The following is an 18,536-nucleotide window of genomic DNA, read 5'->3' as shown; positions in this document are numbered from 1 at the left end:
GGATGTGCACTACAGTAGCTGTGGTGACCTGTGGTTTTCCACTGATCTCTTCTGTTGTGTAAACTGTAGAGACAATCCTTACTGGCTGACCTTGATGCTGAATTGTGGACCGCCACTGAATATGAAATATGGAGGAACTACACATGGGCTTTCTTGCACATAGTGTCTATTTCTGCCTTGAAGTCTTGTCAGGATAGAACTTGGCCAATTTCCCAGGGCTTTTACCAACATAGAATTTATATATAAACTTAATGGATATAAATTTAATATTGTTTTGTTTAATGGCACTGCTTAACATCACAGGCGACTTGCAGAACAGTTTAGGTGAATTTAATACAACCGAATCACTAAGTTTACTGGCATGACCAAGATTACAGAAGTAGAATTTCTCCCTTGCAGGCCTTGATAAAAACAGCTTTTAAACCCCTTAAATTAAAAAATATTGGTTTGTGGGTTTTTTGCTTCAAAATGTATTTATAGATAACTTTATATATGGTATATGTATTGGGGGGTACTTTTTTTTTTGTATGGTTCTTTCACAGAATCACAGAATCCCAAGGGTTGGAAGGGACCTCGAAAGATCATCTAGTCCAACCCCCCTGCAAGAGCAGGGTAACCTACAGTACATCACACAGGAACTTGTCCAGGCGGGCCTTGAATATCTCCAACGTAGGAGACTCCACAACCTCCCTGGGCAACCTGTTCCAGTGCTCTGTCACTCTTACAGTAAAGAAGTTCTTCCTGATGTTAACGTGGAACCTCCTATGCTCCAGTTTACACCCATTGCCCCTTGTCCTACCACTGGATATCACTGAAAAAAGCCTAGCTCCATCATCCTGACACTCACCCTTTATATATTTGTAAACATTGATGAGGTCACCCCTCAGTACATGCCATTTCATACACTGTCTCTTTCTCAAAAGCTAGATATGAAGTAACCAGATGTGAATCAAAACATTTTTATTATTCTGTGTGAATTTGTATGCAAACATTCTTTCTCCTTATTGAGGCAGAAGGAAGATTCAGATTTCTTAAAAATCATGTGGAAGATGTTTTTTTCAGCATGCAAAGGAGAGCTGTGACTTAAATAAGCACCAAATAAATAATGCGAAGACTGCATTCTGAGGAAGAAATGTGTAAGTCATACAGGTATATGATGTGAAGCTTTCTGAGAAGATATTGGTGAGAATATATTGATTCAACGATGTTAAAGTTGACTCTTAATACTGAAAGCATTTATACATGTTAATGTTATTGTTGCAGTAGTTACCCCTAAATTGGGAAGTCAGTTTGGTAAGGCTTAGGTCCTCTGTTATTTCTGCAACTTGGAGCATGTGTGGGGACAGAGAGGGAGCATGAAATGCAAAATTCAATTTGTGTTATATTGTGTCTTGAACTTCTTGAAAATGTGTACTCTAACCTCAGGAAGCAGAAGAACTGAAGTCAGTTAACAAGAATGAGTACTGGAAGACTTGATGTATTTTAAGAGAATAAATCCAAACAGAGATTTCCAGATCTTGCCTATTTATTTAAGGGGCCATTTATGACTTTCACGAGTTGATGGTAAACCTCCAGTTACACTGAACCAGAATTTAGTTTCACTCTTGGCTCTAAACAAACAAAAATATTGATAATATGTTAGGAATGAATGGAAAAGTTTTGTTGGTGGTTAGGTACACAGAACAAATATGAGATTTCCTCACTTTCAGTACTGTTTGTACATTCTGAGCAAAACTAACCAAAGCATGTGTAGCCACAGGAGCTGTGCCATCTCCTGCACTGTAATTGTCTTTCAGATAAATAAAGCTGTGTGTCACAAAGGCAGTCTTTGTATTTTTCTGTGTGTTATATACAGGTTCTCTTTTTTTTGAAGGATGCTGTCAGTTGTCCCACTGAAGTTGATATGTGCAGTAAAAACTTTACTATTCAGTATCAGTATTTTGTGACCCCCATACATGAACCCTCAGACTGCAATATGGGACCCTTTGTGCCCCAGGCACTGGAAATCTTGGGGTGGAATGTGTGTGAGGTGAGGAGGCACAAGTATGGTCACTGCTGCAGTTTGTATCAAAGCTCTTGTTTATTTGGTCTGAACAGACAAGAGCACAGACTGTACCAAGCTTCAAGTGAGCAAATTCCCTGTGAACAAGCAGCTTCCAAATCTCAAGGTTTTACTGTCCAAATTCAGCTCTTGGACCTGCAGTTCACCTTGCAGCACAGAAACAGGCCCTGAAAGCTGGAGGGAGAAAAGGTTAAAGAGCCTTCCCTTTCACCTTAGGCAAATACGCAAGAAGTACTTGGACAAGAACAGTATGTCAGGAGTGCAGCTGGGAAGAGGGACAGCTATTTGTTTTTTATCCTCCCCCAGAGTACAATCTATTTAAATATTTACATGGTCTCTTGCTAAAAGGCTCCCTTTTCTATACTTTTCTGGTTTACTATTAAGTTATGACTGGGGGAGAGGAAAAGATTTGCAATTGGTAATCCCTCCACTTTGAAAAAATGTATTTATTTTATTTACTCAGAGAAATATGGTAGTAGTGTTTTTAAACACATTTAAATGGTTTCATTGAAGCTTGTGCTCTGCTGTTGAATATCATTTCTTCTTCTTTTACTTTATATATTTTATAATCTTAATAGGCTATCTGAACATACAGTAAAAATAGGAAATTTCAGATAATACAACCTTTCAGAGAAAGCAGTGGAACGCTAATATGAAGGTAATTTCAGAAGATTAATAATATAGATAATAACATAAAGAACTTGTAAATGCAGGAATTATATATTCAGTATGTTATAAACAGTTTTGAATAGCCAGTAGGTCCTTCTCTGATGAACACATTTGTTCTTGCGTTGGTCACACCCTGTGTGTCTGTTCTGCATAGACTCATCTACTAGGTCATAGCTCTAAAATTGTGAAACTATTCAAGGCATCTGTTTGTGTTAGTTTACAGAATCAGAGGTATTTAATGATGTGAAACATCTTGGATTACAAAGCTTTTGCAAGGGTGGGAAAAGTAAAACCAGAGCTCCTTAGGGTCCAGAGGAAAGACTTCAGCAAGTGGTTAGTATTACATCTAGGAAAGGTTGATTTAAAATCAGATCATAGGAGACAGTATGGTTAACCATGTCTATAGTCTTTGTTGGACTGAGGCCTTGATTGTTACTCATGGGTCAAAATTAAAGGTATTTCACTTCAACGTAAAATGAGTTTTACAAGAAATGTGTTTTTCACACCATACAGAATTTCAAGACATAATTTGAATGTAATTTAGCATGAGAAGGAGTCTGTTTAATTTGATAGTGGTAAGTATTTCATGTTGTCTTTTCATAGTCATAATTTTGTCAGATTTGTAACTGGTATACAAGAGCTGTTTGGTTTTGAAGAGTGCATGTACCCTAGGTAGCCTTCAAAGAGTAAAAATGAAGTGACTGACAGAACTTCGAAAGGCTTTGGCAAGGTTGGTATAAAAGTTTGCAGCCCTGTAATTATTATTTTGGAAGCAATCCTTACTTTGTTCTATAATTACATATATAATTCCCTTGTCAAAGACTGTGGCAAAAATTAAAAATTAAGCAGACAATGTATTTTAGCATATATAGGTTGAGATGCAGGAAAGCCCATGAGTATGTGCCTGATTTTAAGTTGCTATACACATGATGGTGTGATCTAAATCTCAAATACAGTTAGATTTTACTTAGTATTCAGAGCTCTCTTTAGTCTGGATAAGACCTGCAGTTGAAGTGACCTTGGCAACTACAAATCCCAGGGAGCACTGCTTGTGCAACTGGATTGGCATCCTGCAGGGACCAATGGCAGGCCGAGAACTCAAGAAAATTAATGTGTGTCAGCTGCCGGCATTAAAATCACGGGAGAGAGCTGCAGACCTGGGTGGAAGCTGCGTTTTCCCTCGGGCTACCTGTAGCTCACCCTTGTGTGAGCTTTGTCGTGATACTCTTGTTTTACATTCTCTGCCTGGGTTGAAAAAGCCTCCTGAACTAGTCCAGATGGATGCAATTCTGAACTGCAGACCCGATGACTTGGAAGATTACTATAACCTGCTAGAATGTGATGAACTGTCTACGGTAAGAGCCTTCCCCACTGCCCTCCCAGCTAATATTTTAAGTATGCTGCAGGGGGGATTTGGAGTTGTTTATGTTTACAGACAGGACTATCTGAAATGCATTGTGAACCTTCTTTCTTGTTGCTTTTAGCATCTCCCTTTGTGAAGCTCAATTTTTTGATCTGCATACTGATGTTAAGATCCTAGAACAAAGCTCAAAAGTGTCCTATAAAGCTGGATTGTATTATAGATATAGCTGAAATAATAATTTATTCATTAGTTTAGTTCAGCATGTGATATGGTTATGAATCATGAGCCAACTGTTTAAATTTGACAACATCCAAATAATATTTTTTAAATTTATTTTGTTGTTTTAAAAGTTGCAACTAATATGAATGAATGTTCATAGGTGTAGGTAATTGATAATGCTATTAAGTTTCTCCAGTTATATGCATGTTTGAAAATGAAAAAAAAACTTATATTCATTGGTTGGAAAACAAAAGATAATACCTTATTAATAAATCCTAATTTTAATAATACTTATTATATAAATACTAGTTTTACTAGTTTGTTTTGGTAACAGATACATACTTCGTAATGAGATCTAGCTAAGCAATTGTTGAACATTTTGTAGCTAAAACAAGTGGAGTTTTTTCCCCAGTGGTGCCTCTATAATCTTTTTGATAGTCTAAGTTAGGGGTATGCTAATATTTTTGAATCTAGTTGTTATATTAACTCAAATCTGTGTTTCAATTTAGGAATTTTGGAAAAGGAGTTTTGATTAATGAAGGATGTATTCACTGTGGATAAAAGCTGTATTTTGCTCAGAAAATGTAATCTGATGCTCTCATCTGTCGTAGTGGTCAAATGCTGGGAAAATATCTCTGTAGTTTCTATCACTAAAAGCGCACTAATAAGTATCTTTGATCTGTTACAGAAGGCAATTTAAAGCTGTTCCTGAGATAACTCCTAAAAAGTCATCCCAGCAGAGGGCGGTGTTAAAGTTTCAGTGTAGGCTTGTTTGCAGATGCTATTGCTTAATTTTCTACCTCGCACTAATTCCTTAAGGGTTTAGCAATTAATGAGTAGTTCAGGTACATGTGATGATGATTTTTCAAATTGCTTAAAATTAAATTAAAAAGATGGAATAAATGCTGATAGTTCTTGAAAAATAATCTGTTGAGTTTTATTTGTTAAGAGAAGCAGATGTGACTAAATATTTTTGACATGGGAGTAGGAACTCAGATCATGAGTCGACTGAATACCATAATTGCCTTCCTTCAGGATGGTGCACACTACTTTTAACATCTAACAGAAATCTGAAGTATTATGGATGCTTTGTGATCACATTACTTTGTGTAACCGGTCAAGTATTTGTAGCAGCACAGGCTTCTTTAGGCATATACAGCACATTCCCAGCGGAGTATTTTCATCTAAGCTGCTGAATATTCTGGTCTTGATCTGGCTTGATTAAATTTAAGCACAAATATTCTCAATTTCTAAAGATTTTGCCTGTGTTCGAGTAAACATCCATGTTCCTCCTTGGCTTCTTGTAGAATTGAGCACAGGCACACCTAATTCATCTTCTGATTTGTGAGGAACAGGGGAGATTTAAGCTACATCCTTCTTCCACAGTGTTATTCATATAGAGTGTGTATTAGATACCTTTCTTGGCAAAACATCTCACTGAATCTTTTATATAAATTTCATATATTTTGTATAAACTTTCATACATACTGATTTTTTTTTTAAGCTGAAGTCATCCACACTCCACCTTTGCTATTGCACATATTTTGACTTTCAGGTTCCCCTCTATATAACCAAATTTTTTGCCTGCACTAAGGCTTGCAAAAATGAATAGGAAAGAATATTTCATTATTCTTTGTTGTTCCTCTCAACCCCTTTCAAAAGGCAAATTTGAAAATAGTTTCTGTGTATATGTATTTACTCACTTTAAGTCTTGACATTCTGTTTAGGTCGAACAAATTCTTGCAGAATTTAAGATTAAAGCCCTTGAATGTCATCCTGACAAACATCCTGGAAACCCCAAAGCAGGTATGTATTCTTCCTCCTTAAAACCAATCTTATTTTCTTTTTTCTTATTGTAACATGACTAAGATGTTAAATTCAGCTTTAAAACTTTATTAAATATTATTTTCCCCCCATATAATTGAATTATCAGGTGTGTTGAGCATACTGTTTTTAAATAGCAAGCTTTAGTATTAATTTCTAACACTTGAACACTCTAGACACTAGAGCAGGAAGGCACTTTTTTTTTTTCCTAGGACTTTTAATTTTTTTTCTTTCTATGTCAAAACATCTTTTAATCCAGAAAATATTTATGAAATGTATCCTTTTCTAGTCCTGTGAAGTTGGCCTGCTTCCATGCTCAGTGGCATTCGAGTGCCATACTTGCGTCAACTAGTTAATTTGCTTCCATGAGCAAGCCCATCAGGAACACATTAAATGTACTGTAGTTTCTTTTAATGAAATTTAATGACTTGAAATAAAGAGAAACCAGCACCAGATGAGTAGCCATCTGTTTGCAGAACAGCAGCTAGCATTTGTGTTTATGAAAGTGTGCAGTTCATCGTATGTGTGACACCTGAGTTATTTGGAGGCAATCTTACTGCATTTATGACCACAAGATAGCTGTAATCAGTGCTCACCAATATCTGAATAGTTATATTCTTATAGTAAAGGTTGTTCTGATCATATTTATGATTCCCACCAGAAATTTGATGTAAAATAATTAAATATACTTCTCATTTTGAGTAATGCATAAAGGTTTTCCTTTGGATTCTTCCTATTAGTTTTAAGCTGAACAACATACATATAAACTGAACATCATAGCTTACCTGCTTGTTTGAGTCTGACCTTATCCCCACTCTCCTCTGAAGCAGCAGAGCTGCGAATATAGTAGATGTTAAATGAGACTTGTACTCCCCTGCCTTGAGCAGAACTCTCAGCAGGGCTTGACTTTCCTTATTGTTGTGCTGTCCTAGCCTAGAATCAGAGAGCTGATGGGATAGAGATTAAAGGGTAAAATAGTTGGGGGTTTTCAGACTGCCTTACAAGGAAACCCTGAGATTTGGTGTTTGAGAGGCTATCTACCACCTATTAACAGTAACCTGGTAAGTAATCATTTATTATAAATGATTGCACAAGTACCAAGGAAACCAACAAGGAATCAACTTTGTCAGCTGGAAATTCTGGCTATTGCAGCAAGGAAACAAGAGACTATTCCAGTGTATGGTCCTATTCTGTTTGCACCATCCCACAGTCCGTGTGGTTCACGCCATTATCACCCCCAATAAATTGAAGTAACTGAAAGAAGGAGGCCAAGTGACAGATGTTAGAGCAGCCTTGTTTGACAAGAAATTTTATGTTTCACTTACCTGAACATGCTGTATTTATTTGAAATAACTTTTTACAGCAGTAGTGAAAGTTTACTTTTTATTGTTTATTTCATCATCTTAAAGTTCAGTAAAGAGTAATTAAAGTAGACCTTTTATTTAGTGAAAAGTAGTAACACTAGAAAAAGGAAACCTAACAGAACTGCTCCCTTAATCTGTTGTTTGATTTATAGTTATCAATTTTGATTAGCATTTGGGCTTAGTGTATTTCAAAAGAAATCTAATTTGTGAACTGGAATAAATGAATAGTAATAATAATAGATCGCTGTAATACAGGTGACTCATAGATAAAATCTAAGTCTTTATAGCCCTTCTACAAATAGTAACATGCAGCTGCATCCTTAGTAACCATTTAATGACAAATTACCCTCTAGGGAAAAAAAATAGCTCTCATTCATGCAGCCTGGTATTCAGGACAGCATTTTAGTATATGTAGAAAACATATCTAATAAAATGCATAAGTTATTTAAATTATATTTAGATTTGTCTTCTTGTTTGTCAATTTTCACTTGTGTGTTGTGTCCCTTCGTGTCCCCTTTCCTCCACTTATGTTTTTTCTTGGTGGTGTGCTTTGCTTTAACTTCCTTGCTGCTGTTGATGTAAGCATGTTCCTTCTAAGCATTCTGACTGGTTTAATTTTCTTTTTAAAGGAAGTCTGAAGGGGGCGAGTTGTGCCTTTTGCCTGCCGTAAATTTCTCTGGACTTTACATTTAGGAGATTTTGAAGATGGTAGGCAAATGAGCATTTAATCCCCATTTGAAAAGGGTATCAGTTGTCCACCAAAGGTGCTATGATCCTAAAGTCAGCTAAACTGTGCAAAGCTGTAAGCAGAACAACCACACACATACCTTTGTGATTTAGCTCTTGTGTGTCCTTTGCTCTGCTTGCTCTAAGCCTTTGTTGGCAGCTCCCCTTTCACATCTGAATTAATTTATTTGAAAAGAAATACTGACTTCAGTATCATTTTGGTTTTTGTTCTAGTGGAGAATTTCCAGAAGCTGCAGCAAGCTAAGGAGGTTCTTACTAATGAAGAGAGTCGAGCACGTTACGATTACTGGCGACGAAGCAAAATTACCATTCCATTCCAGCAATGGGAGGCCTTGAGCAGTTCTGTGAAAACGGTTGGTGGTGTCTAAGTCTGGGCCTTCAGGAGCAGGGGGAGGTAGGGCTGGTCCAGAGAAAATGCAGCAGTGAGTGGGGGCATGAGTTACAACACTTAAGGGTTAAGCAACTTAAGGGTTGCTTTCAAATACTTCAGCACACTTTACTTTTGTAGGAACCTTTTGTTATTCTCAAAGTTAGATTAAAGCTAGGACCTGTGTATAATATATTCTCCTTTTGGTATGTTGCTTATCAGATAGGTTTTCATGCTATCTGACGAAATAAAGAGCTCATTGAAAAATCCAGGTTCCTTGGAACCCTGGGCTTCATACACTTCTTTGGAGGGGCCCTGCTAGGCTAGTGGGGTGATTTATGACAGGCAGGTGTTCTGAGGGTTGTTTACCCTCCTAATTCTGTTAGTGCATTAATTTGGTGGCATATTCCTATTAGATCCTAATTCTGTAATATTTGATTATTTTTTTGCCTTCCTTATGAGGGTGAATGATAGTTACAAGTCTATATGGTCATATTTTAGGGCAGGTGAATACATACTCATATTGCCAGTTCTGCCCACCTGGATTCTGCTTACAAGAGAAGCTTGAGAGTCTCTTCAACTAAAGCATTACTCTTAAATGTTTGCTTGAAATATCCTATCAAGCTTAGTTCAGTTCCAAATAGAAATAATTCCACAGACTTCAGCAGTGAATCTTTCCAAATCATCTTTTTAGGCACTTTAAAGTCAAAGACAGCTTTGAAAACAGACATTTCTAAGTCACTCAAGCCCTCTTGAAAAAGTGTCTGAAGACATGATAGAAGAAACTGATCAAAACATCCTCAGAATTATTTGGTGCACTTGTACTTTGTTCTTCATTCCCTGACATAAACTATCCTCTCAAATGCTATTTCTGTAATTAGCTGTGCTTTCTTCTGTCGTATTGACCTGAAAGTTTCTCTGTAATATATGCTTTGTTTGACCACTCATTACAACAATGTAAAAAAGAAAAGAGAAGTTTACTAAAAATCTTTTAAGGTATAGTAGTTCATTCTTTATTTGTAATTTTTGTATTTCTTTAGTCAATGCATTGGGCTGTCCAAAATAAGAAGGACCAAATGCTGGAAGCTCCTGACTCGAATAATAGCAACATAACTAGTGAGATTTGGACCCAAAAGACTGAAAACAATGAAGAAGGACTGTCAGATGGGAACAGGGAGCAAGATGATGTTGCAATTCCTGATGGGAAACCACAGCCTTCAAAGAATCCAGATTCCCCAAGTAAGTGAAACCAGAAGTTACAGAAAACTGCATTATCCAGGAATTGTCCCGAAAAGCAGGCTTTGTCATGAGAATTCTTCTGCAGAATAACATGTTTAACTGGTAGCTTTTTTAATGTGGGTTTGGGTTGGGATTTTTGGGGGGTTTTCTGTTGTTTATTATTTATTTAACTTTGAAGCTTTCAGACCTTTCTTCCTCCCTACCACATATTTGTTTGCTTGATTGCTAGTAAAGCCCAAAACTGGAGAAGAAAAAAAATTCTTCTTAAAACCAAATGGAAATTTCAGTTTTTTTGCTATATCAAAATAAAAAAAAAAGAGGGTGGAGGAGGGGAATTATTTTCAGTGATTTTATTTAAAGTAACTTTAAAAATTGTTAAAATATTTAGTTATTTTACTTTTTTTATGTGTCATTCAGTATTTTTGCACAATTTGCACCTGATGAGTTAATGAGGACTAAAATTTGAGAGTTGAAGGTTTCTTTTGTATTTGAAGAGTTTGTTTTTGAATAGTGCATGCAGCAGAATAAATGTGTATTTTAAAAGCTGTCAGTTGACCATTTCCTGTCTGCTGCTTAGGTTTGTATGCTTGAATCAAAGTTTACTTACCCCAGTGGCCACCCTCTGTTCTGCTTGATTCTTCAGGGGTTTTATAACCTTAGGTTTATGTTATCAGAAAACTATTATTAAACAAAGTTCTGTAATTTCTTCCCAGCTGATCAAACAGGAAATTATGTTGAACTATGAGGATAGCAAAACCTGACCGAATCCCAAACATTGGTGGAATGCAGAAAATAGATAAGAAAATAGTACAAATATATGTGAGGCACAACTGAAAATTTTATATTTTAAAAATATGCCTTATAACATTATACTATTGGCTATTTTTTGGCAATGAAATTGTCAGTATATCCTTTGTAGATCAGTAAAATTTCAAAGGAAATAAACCATCATCCCTTGTAATGGTGATCTTTCTTTGCAGGCATCTTCTTTCTCATAATGTTTTTTAAGTTTTAGTTTAATTTCCAGAGATCTGAATGGTAAAAATATCCAATGCATCAAATGCCTACTTAATTTATCCAATAGGCATATATTTACATTAATAAATGTTAATATTAAAAGATATTTGACAGGGCCTGTAAGCTCTTCAGTGTTCATAGTTGTTAGGGCATTGATAATGGTTTTGTCTTGGTCCAGGAAAATTTTGTATATAGGATTCCACTATTAAACTGGGATATTTTCAATTCCTATCTGCTTGTTTGTAAGAATTATGGACTACAGTACCTGTAGTGAGTAAGAGACTGTAACACAAAGTCTGGTAATAGGTTTCAGCTTCTTGATATAAAAAGATCGCATTTTAGCATTGAGAGGCCATAGATCATAAAAATTTTGCGGAGTCTGAAAAAACAGAAGAAAGAGCCATCTGTGGCTTCTGTCCTCACTGCTGCCTTTCATGTACTTGGAGATTCAACATGTCACTCTCCATTTTTCTTTAGACTAAGCAAATGCAATTTGTTCAGTTTTTCTTTGTAAGTCCTCTTTTTCTGGATAGCCATTATTTTTGGTGTTCTCCTTTAGACTCTTTCTAGCTGATATATATCTTGAAGATTGGTGTTTGCCTGAGTTCTTGTTCAAGTGGTGCCAGGAATACAGGTTTTCCCTGCTAGTCAAGAGCCCTGGAAGTAACCATTCTTTTTTTTCTTGGTAAGATTATAGATTATTACTTCAGACAACTTAGTTTTATACATGTTTATAATAATGTACTTGTCTTTCTCTTTTTACCTCAGGATTTTCAGAGGCAAATTACTGGCATTTGCGTTTCCGCTGGTCAGGGGATGCTCCATCAGAGCTTCTAAGGAAATTCAGAAACTATGAGATCTAAAAGTACGTGTAAGATCATCTGTTCAACAATTCAGTATTGTTTTTTCAGCAGTTATAAGTTATTTGTATTTTGTATTCATGCACTGTGATGTGAACATTGAATAAATGTTTTAATACTGGTTTGCTCACTCACATGATATGAGCATTACAGGTGGAGCTCTTTTTGTTTGATGAGCAAACTTAAGTAAGCAAAGACCTTTTCAGTATTAATGTAATTTTGTGATGTTATGTAACATCCTACATATTGTTTCTTGTACTCTTAAATACTGTGTAGTGAATAATATTTTTCTTAATACTGTGATGTTATAAAGAACGTATTCTTGGTAGAATCAAAAGTCAATGTTAGACTTCAGAAAATCATACTATTAAGTAATTATCTTCCAAAAGCCATATGACAATGAGCTTTAAACAAAACTGTGCTTATTTCTAAATTGTGTATTCTGGTTCACTTCCCCATTGCATTGTTCTTTCTGTAGTGATTTATAATGCACACATGCCTAATACTATTACAAACTTAATCTGTGGGAGAATTGTGATCTTATGGTATGAATTAAATAAGAAGGTTCTTATTATTCAAGAAGGTCACCGTGATAGATTAAGCACTGCTAGAAGTCCCTTAACTTTCTAATTTGTTAAACAAGTATACTTTTTCACCAGCTATTTATTGTGGAAGGCAGTTTCTGAACTTTAGTTCTCCAGTTAGCAACTTTCTTCTTAAGATTTATTGATGAACAACTAATACCCCTGGTGTGTGTGCCAGCATTGGCCTGCCTGGACCTGGAGACTGTTTCTCACACTGTGACTTAATAGTAATTTGCCTCCTGGCTCTGGCTGGGTAGACAGGGTCTTATCAAGGTTTTGTATGGTGAAAAATGAAGAATCAGGCTAGTCAGCATTAATACGTTTTTCCATATTTTGGACAACTTCTCATATTCTACATTGTTCATTTTCTTCTTTGTAAACCCAGATGTGTCCGGTATTGACACTGTGGTTTTGTGCAGACAAGTAATTCCATCAGCAACAAATAAAAATGCATACATACAAAAAGGGGTTGTTTTCATTTTTTGTTAAATTAAAATCCTCTGCCCACCACAGAGATCCCTTTTGAATTTCTTGTTTGTACCTTCAGTGGGTAAAAGCTTAAGGGAGGCCAGTTATGAATCTTCAGCATCTCCATGGAAAGTCTCATCTGAAAATTCCAGTCTTCTCCTGGCATGGAAACAATATTATGATGTCTGTCTCTCTCTCTGTCCTGGAGTGGTATGTTTGGGTTTATTGTGTGATGGTATGATGTGTGGAATGACCTCCTGACCTTCTGTTTGGTGCATATTTGCTATAAATTGTAACACAAGTGCCTGCCAATGGAATCCTGGTAATATGTGCAACATTAACCTTAGAATATTTATCCTGGTGCCAGTTTTCTTTATGGGGGATGATACCAGTGTTCATGCTGGTTGTGTTTGTACCATTTTAAAAGTTCAAAGTACCAGTGTTGCGCTGATAAAACTACATCAATCCTAGATTTGATGGCATCAGTAGCAATAGCTATTTTTACAGCACATCATCCTGCTTATCCAAAATCTTTTATTTCATCCTACATGTTTCTCCCATGCATATTTTGCAGCTGAAAATGTTATAGAGATTAGATTAATAATTCTCTGTAATATCTGCTAAATGGAATTACAAATTTTCTTCTAGTGCATGTACTTCTTTTTATATAAAGATATTTTACTCAAGAAAGACTTTCAATCCGTTTTATAGGGAGGGACTATAAGGAATGTCAAACAGTAGTAACTCTAGTTCATGTGAAGGATACAGAGTAATAGGGTAGAATTTTTCTCTAACAAAAAGATGGAAAGGCAACCAGCTGGATTTTTTTAAATCGGGTGGCAGCTCAGATTTTCCTCTCTCAATTTCACTTGCTTGTAATGGTAAAAGGGGGTAGTTGGATGGATGACTTAGCACCTAACCAGCTGGTTTCCCATGGGAAGTGAGTATACAATAGAGCTTTAAAGAGCAAACTCATTTTTCATGTCATTAGAACTGATGTCATTATTAGCCAATTATAACATGGTTTGTTTTGGCAGAACACCTTTAGATATCCTGAATAACTGCAGATATTTGGAAGACAGCCCAGGAAAAACTGGTAACAAAACCTACACTTTGCAACAAAAAAATGCAAGTACTGATCTCTAACAGGTATTTGCCCTAGTGAAGGGGGCAGATTATTAACTGATGTTCTAGTGCACCAGTGCAGCCTTTTTTTTTCTTTTTATGTTTGTATTTAACTTGAAGTGGTCCAATTTTCTGTATTTCTCAAATAGAGTTGAATTAACCTATTCCTAGCAGAGCAAACCCAGAGGCACTGGAAATCAAGAGGAAGCTGTGCAGCCTATTTTGCTTTTGGGAAAACATTGCTGAGATCTGACCTGTTGGCCAGTAAGCACATTTGATTGGAGTAAGTGGGAAGCCCAGTTCTCCCTCACCTTAGAAACAGAAGAAATAAGCTGACAAATCAGTCTGTTAGATGATTCAGGGTCTACCTCCCAAGTATGAACTGCATTATTATTATTATTAATTATTTTAAATACATAGTATTTTTAGAAGATTTTTCCAAGTGGCATAAAAAGATCCAGCAAATGCACCATTATCCACAATAACATGTGCCTTGGTCTCTGCATTGGTAAGCACATAACATGCTCAGTATGCTTAAATACTAATTGAAGCAGGGGTTGTAAGGTAGATCTCTAAAGCTCTGTGAAGATGTGATTAAGAGGCAGGAGTTGGGTACGCACAGCTTTTCAGTGGCAACAGAAAATTTAACTTTCTTTGCAAAATGGAGACAGCTGCAAAGGGACAGTTGGGGGGCAGGGAACAACAGCAACAAAGCAGATGCTGTGTATTAGAAGTATCTAAAGTTGGAGAAAGAGGGCTGCTACCTGTAAGGGATTGTAAGGTCCCATTTATCTTCTTTAGCACTTCTTCTGAGTTGTTTAGCTAGGTAGCAAAGGGTTCTGAACCTTCTGGGTACCTGAGGCATCTGACTTGGAGTGTGCTTTCACTACACAGTGACTGAGCATTAACATGCTCGAGTGCTTTGTCAGGTGTAGCTCCAAATGACTTGGCATAGATTGAAAATAAGCAATTCATGAAAATAAGCAGACCTGTGAAGTGTGCCTAGTTCCTCTGAAGTCTGGTCAAAAGTATGGATTAAACTTGGCTGTAACTGGACTTGTGAGGGCTAATGATATTTCAGCTGGTATATGATGATATGATGGATATGATGATAATAAAATACAGAGAATAGGGCATGTAGTTTAATGCTGTTTCTAGGTCTCTAAAATTGTGTCAATTTTGTAATAATAAAAAATAAGCAACTATTTAGCCAGGTGTTTGCAATGAAATGGAGCAGATCGAGGGGAGGGGGTGTTCTTGAATTGTATAAAATCAATTCTTTTTAATTACTGCTGTCTTGTCTGTTCTTGTGCAAATGCTGAAAATGTAGGATTGAGAATGTTCTAGTTCTACTCAAGCTTTTTATTTTGCCAGTATTTGCCAAGTTGTTTTGCCAGTGTTTCCCAAGTGGCAAGATAAGAGTTTGAAGTTTTGATGATGAATACAGATAGTATGTGACTTAAAATCTCAGGCTGAATAATGCTTAATGACAGCTAAGATCATTTCCTGAATGCTTGTGTTCTTCTTTGAATAGGGGTGGAGAACAGGGGGGAAAAATGCAGTATATATGTTCTGTAATAGAAGCAAGCATCCTGATGATTAAAACAGATAGTGGGTAGTTTTAATTTCCTGAGCATGAACACTGCTATCTTACAGTTTCATATCTGAAATGAGAGACAGGACTGCTGGGAAGGTAAGCAGTGAATCTGTTGTGAGGCTGATAAAATTACATAGCAAAAGATAAAGCAATTCAGTAAGTCAGCCTCTGTCATTGTCAAATGAGGTGATATTTATCAGTTAGTTTATGCTGGGTATTTTTATTGCAACCCAGTGTACGTGCTCATCCTGCTGTTATAAGAGGTACCGAGCCTCCCCCATAATGGGAGGCACTGCGTATGTTTATTCTTTCAGTTATTAGTCTTTTCTTCCACCCATGTTAATGAAGATGAGGCTCTTCATGTATTCTTTTTGTCCCAGCTTTGAAAGGCTTGTGTCTGAGTCATGATAGTGCATAATACATACTGGGAACTTTTACACATTTTATGTCTCTGATGGATATCCTAACCTGTCACAGGTGATGGATGCTGGAGAAAACAAATTTTATTTCCTCTCGATTCCATCCTCACAGTGATTTGCTCTTGTTCCCTTCTTCTGGTGGGGCAGTAAGGAAGAGGGGTTACTTCTAGAGAAATTTGCTGCCAGTGTTAGGTTTTCAGTCTTGATGTGCTTTGGACAAAATTATTCGCTTGTTGATTTGTCAAAACTGTTTATCCAAAAATATCAAAGGACTCTTGGCACCAAAGGGAAATATCTTTCCTAAGGAGATTCAGTTTGACTATCAGGCATTAATCCTTATAGAAACTACATTTATTTTGTCAGGATTGTCAGAGCTGGTCCTGCACTGGCAGTAATTTCCATGGAGCCCTCAAGAGGAGGACTGTCAGCTTCTCCTCATAAGCAACCTTGTGCGAATAATATTGATGGGATCAGGTGGGGCAGGAGGATGAGCAGAAAGTTCCAGAGGAGTATGAGACTGTTCCAGATGGTTGGGCCTGGGTGCTTTCTGCTAATTGCAGTCCTTGCTTTCAAAGGATCTGAGTCTTCCCAGGATTCCCATGTCCATCCTTGGCCTGCCACTCTCAAAAGACTAGGCTGCTTGCTTTAGTGTGGATAGCTGATGATGCAAGGGAACTTGACATCTTGAGCATCTCTGTATAGCTGTCTGGAGGCACCTGGATCCCTAATGGTAGTGTGCTGTGGGCCTGAGCCAGGTTTGGGGAGGAAAATTGCATTGAGGGGCAGAGATGGTACATGTTGGTATGTATGGGTTCAACATGGGTTAAGCCTAAATGGACCTTTCAGGGTCTGTACTCCAGCACCAGAGTCATTACTGTCTTGCTCTTTCTCAGTATTATACCAGAGGTTTAAAAAAAGAGGTGGATCAGGAGAGTACTACTTTAACTCTTTGTTATAAAATGGAATGAAAATGATAGGTGTCAAGAGGAGAGTACTGAACTCCAAACACTAGTGCTACTGATGCATATGTAGCTTTAATTGGCCTTTTAGCAGTCCTTACTTCTGGAATTACAATGAATTATTGCAATTAAAACCATATGGTTCTTCAGTGCTTTCATGGAAACATTTTAATAAATCTTGCTGAAGGGTGAGGGTGGAAAATAACTTGTTTGTTTGCTTATTTTTGGGGCTGCTTTTTTATTTTTCAACTGCAAATCTTAAGGAAAATCAGTTTCAAGGAGAAAAGGTTCACTGAATGCAAATACATCCTTAGAGGAAACTTTTGTTGCTTTTCTGACAGCCTGGGTGTAGGCATTTTGGTGTCAGGCATTTGACATTTCCAGTCCCATAAAGCTCCAGTGAAAAGGACATTCTGAAATTGAAAACTTCCTAATAAATATTTATTGTGTTGGTGCTTTGTCTTCAGATCTGCTGAAGCAGTGAAACATCTTTTGGAAATAAGACTGAATGGTCAGTAAAAACCCTGGTAACTTCTTCAGTGATGCAGTGAAAAAGAAGGACTCAGTGAAAAGCTTGCCCACTGTGTTTAGTATTTTGACTCTTTTAATTCTTTTTATTAATTTGGAATGTTACCTAAAACTGCATTACACAGTTTCTCTCATCTGTTCCAGATTACAGGGGTGGGTGGGACCTATTGCTGCTTTGATACTACTTTTATTTCTTTACAAAAGCAGAAGAGTACATAGGTGTAGCCTAATGAGTTGCAATCGGATAAATACTGGATATTCATTCTTCCTGGTGCAGAAGCATGTTTAGCAGTGAAAGAGGACATGACGAATAAAACCTACATAAAAAACGCTAACCCCCACGGGGCCGCAGCGAGCAGGGTTCGAACCTGCGCGGGGAGACCCCATTGGATTTCAAGTCCAACGCCTTAACCACTCGGCCATCGCTGCTGTTGGTATCAGCTCCTCTGGGCTGAAATCCTTACCCAGTGCCCCGGCGGCGGAAGTCCTGCCTCCAGCCGCGCGAGGAGCCAATGGGCACAGCCCACTACTGCTCGCCCCCGCCCGCCGTAATGGCCTCTCGCAGTAATGGTGGCGTCGCGGACGGTGGCCGTGTACCGCACCTCAGCCGTGGCTGGCTAGAGGGTACTGTGGGACTGCGTGCCCGTGCATCTGAGAGTACTGTTTGAGCATGGGGAAGCAGACGTGTTAGCAACCAGTGTCACCTTTTACATTTCCTTTATTTCTCCCCGTTAAAAGAATTCCGGTCTGCTCAGTACAGTGAGGTTTTAGACAGCTGAAATTAGCGCCGTCTTTCATATAGTGATTTTCGTTGCTATAAGCATCAGTTCTCGTTGTTGAGAAGACAGCCGGTGCAGTACACTGTACTTTTTCTAGACTAGGTAATAACTTGACTGCATTACCCATGCAGCTTTTCAGATCAGGAAAAAATAAATGTCACTTTATATGCTGCTAGGGTTTTCAGCCTGAAACATAAAGGCTCTGTCTACTCCTGCAAATTCTGCCTGGGAATGTTTGCAGGTACGCTTGGATTTGCGAGTTTGAACGCAACCGGTTTGTGCTACAAAATACAGTAACAGGCATTGCATTCATTTTTAGAGTGATACTGTAAATACCTTTCCTGGT

The 18,536-nt window shown here is 37.4% G+C and overlaps 1 protein-coding gene and 1 non-coding gene across 2 annotated transcripts; one reads left to right on the top strand and one right to left on the bottom strand.

The window, feature by feature from the left end:
• The first annotated feature begins 3,855 nt into the window (after window positions 1-3,855).
• On the top strand, window positions 3,856-12,773 carry DNAJC12 (DnaJ heat shock protein family (Hsp40) member C12). Its single transcript, XM_005153670.3, has 5 exons — window positions 3,856-4,086; window positions 6,041-6,119; window positions 8,462-8,601; window positions 9,656-9,854; window positions 11,640-12,773. Exons 1-5 carry the CDS (start codon window positions 4,009-4,011, stop codon window positions 11,732-11,734), a joined length of 591 nt encoding a protein of 196 aa, XP_005153727.1. The 5' UTR covers window positions 3,856-4,008; the 3' UTR covers window positions 11,735-12,773.
• Window positions 12,774-17,758: 4,985 nt separating this feature from the next.
• Window positions 17,759-17,840, bottom strand: TRNAS-UGA (transfer RNA serine (anticodon UGA)). Its single transcript has one exon. It is a non-coding gene; the product is annotated as a tRNA-Ser (tRNA).
• Between the last annotated feature and the right edge of the window lie 696 nt (window positions 17,841-18,536).

Source organism: Melopsittacus undulatus, chromosome 4 (assembly GCF_012275295.1).
Source record: "Melopsittacus undulatus isolate bMelUnd1 chromosome 4, bMelUnd1.mat.Z, whole genome shotgun sequence".
In the NCBI taxonomy this organism is placed as follows: Eukaryota; Metazoa; Chordata; class Aves; order Psittaciformes; family Psittaculidae; genus Melopsittacus; species Melopsittacus undulatus.
The sequence above is the reverse complement of the archived record's forward strand: the minus strand, read 5'-3'. Positions and strand labels throughout refer to the sequence as shown.